Consider the following 6,791-nt stretch of genomic DNA (forward strand, 5'->3'; position numbering starts at 1 on the left):
TTTAGGATAGCGAACATCTTCCTTGACGTCGTTCGAATAAATAATTGAATCGCGAAATGTTCGCAAGCTGATTCGATATATATTCTTAAAGAAAATATAATTATAACCGTGAATTGTGCAACTGCAGCGTAATCGCTTTGAAAAAAGTGAATAAAATGTAGAACTTACATGAAAAAAAATTAAATTTTTAATAGTAGACCCCATTATTTTTCGAAGCGATTATGCGGCGTTCTTATATATGAAATATTAATTTTTCATTTTAGAGGTCTTGTCTAATTAAAAAGAGATCGATCAGGCCGTGGTTTAGGGGGGAAAGACGTAAATTAAGGAAATTAAAACAGTGGAAGCATCATGATCAGATCAGATAATTAGATGGACAGACTAAATGGACTAATCGGCATCGATCGACCCACATATGGTTATTTTGGATATTCCTTACTATAAATAAAGGAGGGCAGACTTTTATAAAATTAAGGGGTCATAACTATTAATTGACTGCATAAACACATATATAAAACAACACCGGACATGATCACAAAGCTAGCTTGCTAGCTAGCGCGCATGCATGAGTAACCAGGTGCTAGCTACATGACAGAAATTACCACATTTCAGAATCGTAAACACATCCGGCCGTTCAGCTAGCAGATCGAGATAAACCGAACAGCCTTGCTCGCAATTAATTAGTTGATCATCAGAGTGCGTTTTAGAATTTTATAAACATGCAGCTGCTAGCACTGATCTAAACGTCAAAAACGCCCAGAGGTCGTTGAAGAACTCTTAGATAGGGACGCTGATTGACATAGTTGCCTGGGGGGTCATAGTTGCAACTGATAATGGTGCCCCCGTTGTTGCATCGCACTTTAGCACACCCCAAGCGCACGGAGTTCCTCCAAACCACCTGAGTGTAGTGGCGGCACTCCCCACCGACACAGGAATTGGAGTTGTAGTCATACTTTGGCTTCTCTGCCACCCACATGTTCACAGCAGCTGTGCCCGAAAGGTCAGCACTCCCCCATGCAAGGTTCTCGCCATAAGTCCCTCCCGAATGCACAAGCTTGCAGCTGCCTTTGAGTTTGTTAACGTAGTTCCGCGCATAAGAAGCTACCTTCGCATCCCATCTCATTGGCCCGACACCAACGCTTGCACGAGCGGCTTTGTGCGCATTGAGGTAGTCTTGTGGGGAGTTCTGGGCGAGGGAGACGTGGAATATGGCCAAGCTTAAGACACAAACAATTGCTAGAGAAAGCCTCATGAACATCATCGTATTGGTTTCTTTTATTACACGCACAATGTAAAACAAAATCTACAATTGATGGATAAAGAAGGACAAGGATGCAGGCCTGTATATATACATATAGAGCGAGAGCGAGAGAGAGAGAGAGTGGAAGATTATCTGAACTAGTCTATAAAGGCCGCTGCATGATTGTTGAAGAGCATTAAAAAAATGTAGCCTCCAGAAACATGCATTGCCCTTGGACAAAAATCTAATAGCCATCGCCTTCGGGTAGCTTAAAGATAAGATTTTTTAGTGGCACTAGCTTGATCAAATTTGACTTTCCTTGTATAAAATTATGAAGGTACCTTGTTTTACATAAATAACGTATACAAGACAAATTCTATAAAGTCTGTGCACCCTTTATCTCAATCATTTTGGATGATAAAGTTCATGGTAGGCTAGGCACTGTTTTATTTTAGAAAGAACAAGTTGCCATCGGTAATGTTGTAATTTTTATTATTATTTTTTGTGATTCTAAATTATTTATAATCATTGCTTAATCGGTAATGTTTTATACCTTTCATTACCGGCCGGTAGCACTTAACGCCACGGTTAAAAAGGTGACCGTCTGCATGACGGGCTGGCCCGTGGAGATATTTGGGATTTTCTACGAGAACCACATGATCTCCCAGTGGGCATATATGTATTTGAGTACCCATGGCCGTGGCTGATTATCGAGATCAAACAAGATGCTCGAACGAATAAATTAATGATGCCGTTAGATTATTCCAGCCTTCTCCGGCTGCAAACAAATGAACATTCCATAATCACAAAAATCCAAGTTCAATCCTGTATCTCGCGCGATAAGTATCGAGGAAAGATAAAATATTTTAGAAATTATTATCATTAGGTACCGATCCTGTGATTTTTCTTTCTTTATACCATTAATAGAGATTAACTAACAACATAAATATTAATCATTATTTTATACCTCCTTTTGTCCGGCCATCAAAAGGTACATAGAAAGAACAATAACCACACCCGGCCACATTATAATTTTACTAGACAAATTACACCCCTCATAGTCTTCATGACCAATATTTTAAAATGGGCGTTCACCATCGTAATTACCGATAGGATCGTAGTTACAAGTCATAAAGATCCCCCCATCCTTATTACACTTGACCCTGGCACACCCAATACGCTTGGTGTCGCGCCAGACAACCTGGGTGTAGTGCAGGCACTCACCACCCTTACACGAACCGGACTTGCGGTCGTAGTATTGTTTCTCATCAACCCACATCTTCACAGCCTCTAGTGCGGTGAAGGTACCCCATCCTTGTGCGATGTTCTCCCCATAGGGTCCATTGGAATGCTCCAAGTTGCAATCCCTCCTCTTGTTAGCATAATTCTCGGCATAGACTTGCAGCGTGTGGTTCCATGTTAGAGGAGGAACACCGACTTGGGCACGAGCAGCATTGTGGGCGTCGAGAAAGTCTCGGTTGGAATTTTGTGCCAGGGAGGCTTGAATTAGGGTGAACCCAATGAAGCATATTGCTAGAAAAAACTTGCTAAACCCCATTTTAGAAGGCTTGTCAAGTTAATAGCTAGATTTTTGGTGGCCGTTGGTGGGGAAAATGGGGCATATGATCTCGGTTTTTATAAGCCGCTTTGATCTGCATGAATAGGTGTACATACTATATATGGCGATAGCTAGTGGATTTCAGTTGTCGTATCTCCCAATTTCTCTCCGTTATAATCTCAACTTAATTATAAGTAATTAGGTAGAACGGACGTTGTTAATCCTAGCCTATATATATATCTAATTATATACATGGGCAGTGATACACTTACCTTTTATGTCTTCATGATGAACTGATAATATACATTTTCCCCCCTCACGCTTTAAACGTCTTTCACCACTTTTATTGGAAATGAATTAAGGGAGGACAATCTTTTGTCATCTTCAAATAACTCCTAATTTCTAAAGAAAGAAATAGTCGGGTACGTAGACTTTTCGTACTATATATTGTTATTATTATTAAATGATATATTTTAATAATTATTTAATCAATGAGATCATGATAGAAATTGGATACATTTAATTAGGAATCAAGATCCTGATAATGCTATATACAATTCTAAAATGTACAAGTGTTACTCACTCATTTTAAAAAAAAAATACTAGAGTCCACTTTTAAAAAATATTTTTTTCATATAAGTTGTAGATTTATGACCCATTTTCTTTAAAGGGAGTTTGCACACTCTAGGACTACTAATATAATTTCATTCTTTATATATAGGATATCCACTATCCATGTATGTAAAAATACATTCACCATGCATATATGACAATTATCATTGTCAAAAAATGTCGAAGATTTGTGTGTAATGCAAGAAATGATATTTGTTGTCATAAGGTATGCAAATCTCATGCATTCTATTTGAAAAAAGTAAATAAATCTAGTATATACCCATATGAAAAATTATTTTTTTAATAATAGATTCTACTATTTTTTCAAAATGGACAGACTTACAATAATTCTAGGACGGTATCTAGCTAGCATTATTCTACATTAATACCACTAACTTGTACTTCGTATTTCATGTAGCATTTTATTTTTGTTTTCAACTAACCTTCAAAGTCCTTTCCATGATTAATTTATATTTTTAAAATAAATACTAATTTCACACGATAGCATAGAATATAATTTGAAAGAAATTTCGATCTGTGCATGGTCTGGTTACTAAAATAATAAATTAAATAACTAATTAACCCACCTTACTAATTTAACGTGGCTTACGAGTCTTGATTAGACAAAGATATAATATATTTCCCTATCTGCAGCACATAATCTACTCCAGACAGGCCAATTAATTAATCAACAAAAACTATGAATTGAAATTGAGAAAAAAATACTACACAAAAAGAAAACTTTGAAAAATAATGATTAATTAAAAAATTAGAAATTGTTTCATGAAGCCTACTGCAAGTTGATCGGCTTAAATAGCTTCAAAATTTGAAATTGTGAGAATTTTCTTAAAAATCAAAAATCTAAATTATTGCATGAAAATAAAATACGTAAGTAAACAAAAAATCCTTCCAAAATTTTGGTCAAAATCGAAATTAGAATTACTTTCAAAACTTGAAATGAAATATTTTCTAAAACGACAAAACTAATATTACCCCGATCCAAAGAAAATTAAGTTTTTGTTACCATAATTGCTCAGATTCACCTTCTTAAAGTGGTTGAACTTAATCAATGTAGAATCTAGATCCAGATTCCCTACATCAATTTGGATAACTTGCATAAATAATTGAGAAATGATAGTTACAGTTCTAGAATGTGTAAGTTCTGCATACTTTCTTTAAAAAAAGTGGTTAAATCTATAACTCATATGAAAAAAAAATTTATTTTTTTAATAATAAACCAATTTTTTTTTAACAAAAAAAAAATTTGCGAAACTTACACACTATCTAACATTACTCTAAATAATTTGGATAGTAAGTGGCATGGATTGTTGTTTCTCTCCATTATATTCTCAATTGAACCGTTTCAAATATCTAATTATATAGAAAAATTCTTCATGCAACCGGTTGTGCAATCGGCGTGTAATTGCCACATCATGTTTCATTTAAGGGGGGTTGAAATCTCTTGGTGTTATGTAGGGAGGTAAGATTGAGTGAAACGGTGTGTTTCAATTAAATTAAAACACACCTGTTTGAACTTCTCTCATTTGGGGCTGCTTCCCATCATTCTCCATTTTCCCTTCCCCTTTCTCCTTTTTCCTTCTGAGAAATCATAGTTGTAGCCTTGAGTGCGCATTTACCGCGCAATCACTTTGAAAAAAGTGAATATATACAGAACCCACATGAAAAAATATTAATTTTTTAATAGTGAATCCCATTTTTTTTAAAACGACTGCACGGCGCTTGCGCACTCCACGACTGCATATAATATTACTCAATGTCCATGGTTCTTTAAGGAGGCTGGCAATGATAGTTCACTTACGTGGCTCTCAAAAAAATTAGTTGAGAATATTCACTGTGATTGAAAAGCTTGTTTTTGGGAGAAGTTTTGGCATCTCATGGTGAGGAACCTGTGAAAAGTTTAGGTAGAGCCTCTGATAAGGTTTAATTCCTTTGATGGAGGATATGATGATAATTGTAATTGCGCACGGGCTTGCTTTTGCTCAAGTCTTGTACTTATTTCCTTCCACGGCTGTAAGTTGGGAGTTTGTCTAAGATATCTAAGAATACGTTTGACAGCTTGCGAATGTGGAATTTTTGGACTATGCATATATTGTAGGGTTGTGCAAAATTCCGAAAGTTCCGACTCCGCCTAACATCCGCTATGATTCCGACTCCGACGGAGTCGTCGAAATTCGGAGTAGCTCCTAATAGATGATCAGAGTTGGAGTCGGAATCGGAGCTCCCTGGGGCTCCGACTCCGACTCTGATTTTTTTTAAAAACAAAAACCCAGCTGTAAAACGACGTCGTTTTACAGCCGGGTTTTCAAAAAAAATTAAACGACGCCTTTCCACTTAATGTGGAACGACGTCATTTCATCACACTGGGGGGTCCAAAACGCAGGACCCCCCTTCCCGAATCCCCCCCTTCCTTCTTTGGTCTCCCTTCTCCCTTCTCTCTCGCGTCTCACAGAGTCTGAAGTCTGAACCAATGAGCAGCTAAAGTGTCTCGCGTCTCACATCGAGGATCTCTGTTGTCGGCGTGTCGCCGTTCCTCGTTGCTCCTCTGTTCAGCTTCTGCCTATAGTGAGAATAAGGGGTTCCAAGCCCTAAATTCCATCACTAGCAATTTAATTTTTTTTTCATTTCATCTCTTATGAATTGGATATTTGAGTGATTCTTGTGAATTGATTTTGTAAATTTGTAGTAAGGAAATGTGTTTGATGAATTGTATGTTGTGTTTGTAAGTTTTGTTGTATGCATGCAATGTGTTTGATAAAATGTACAAAAGAATCAAGAGATATAAATGGGCTATCAATTTTGTCTATTTGGTAAAGATCAGTCATTGTTTCACTCCAATACGTAAACTAAAAGTGTACATAAGTTGCCTCTCTTATAAATTCTCAGGCTTAGCTTTATATTGTCGAAATTGCATTAATATCATGCAAGCCGCAAGGTGACCTTTCAAAATCTCATTAATTTTATTGGCAGGTCAATGAAAAGTAGTAGAAGCGAAAACCATCACAAATTACGCTTGGGTGTGGTTTTTATTAAATGTTCTGCTGGACAGTAATAGTTTGTGGTTAATGGTTTCAGGGCATAAAATCCAAATTTGATTGCTTTTTCGGTATTTTTGGTGTCTGCTTGTGGGTGTGGGGTCGCTTCTTTTGCTTTTGGTATTTCCTTGTATTAGAATAAAATAGGATATGTATGCAAGACTATTTTCTCTACTAGAAGACTAGGAGGAAATTAGTAATCTTTCCTTTGGGATTTTTCAGGTCCTTGACATTCTTAAATTGAATATCTTCAGTTGTAATTGTGCTTTTTTTTTTTTTTTTATGCAAAACTTATTGAGATGATTGAGATGTATTTTGCCTTAAAGCA

At 36.5% G+C, this 6,791-nt stretch overlaps 2 protein-coding genes across 2 annotated transcripts; both read right to left on the reverse strand.

Moving 5' to 3' along the window:
- Positions 1–441: 441 nt before the first annotated feature.
- Positions 442–1,329, reverse strand: LOC121255336 (pathogenesis-related protein 1-like). Its single transcript, XM_041155599.1, has one exon. It carries the CDS (start codon positions 1,259–1,261, stop codon positions 740–742), a length of 522 nt encoding a protein of 173 aa, XP_041011533.1. The 5' UTR covers positions 1,262–1,329; the 3' UTR covers positions 442–739.
- Positions 1,330–2,141: 812 nt separating this feature from the next.
- On the reverse strand, positions 2,142–2,883 carry LOC121255340 (basic form of pathogenesis-related protein 1-like). The gene has a single exon (XM_041155602.1). It carries the CDS (start codon positions 2,796–2,798, stop codon positions 2,319–2,321), a length of 480 nt encoding a protein of 159 aa, XP_041011536.1. The 5' UTR covers positions 2,799–2,883; the 3' UTR covers positions 2,142–2,318.
- Positions 2,884–6,791: the final 3,908 nt, after the last annotated feature.

Source organism: Juglans microcarpa x Juglans regia, chromosome 3D, assembly GCF_004785595.1.
Source record: "Juglans microcarpa x Juglans regia isolate MS1-56 chromosome 3D, Jm3101_v1.0, whole genome shotgun sequence".
Classification (NCBI taxonomy): Eukaryota; Viridiplantae; Streptophyta; class Magnoliopsida; order Fagales; family Juglandaceae; genus Juglans; species Juglans microcarpa x Juglans regia.

Coding starts and splice junctions, on each gene's coding strand:
- LOC121255336 (XM_041155599.1), bottom strand. CDS start 1,261: ATGATGTTCATGAGGCTTTCTCTAGCAATTGTTTGTGTCTTAAGCTTG.
- LOC121255340 (XM_041155602.1), bottom strand. CDS start 2,798: ATGGGGTTTAGCAAGTTTTTTCTAGCAATATGCTTCATTGGGTTCACC.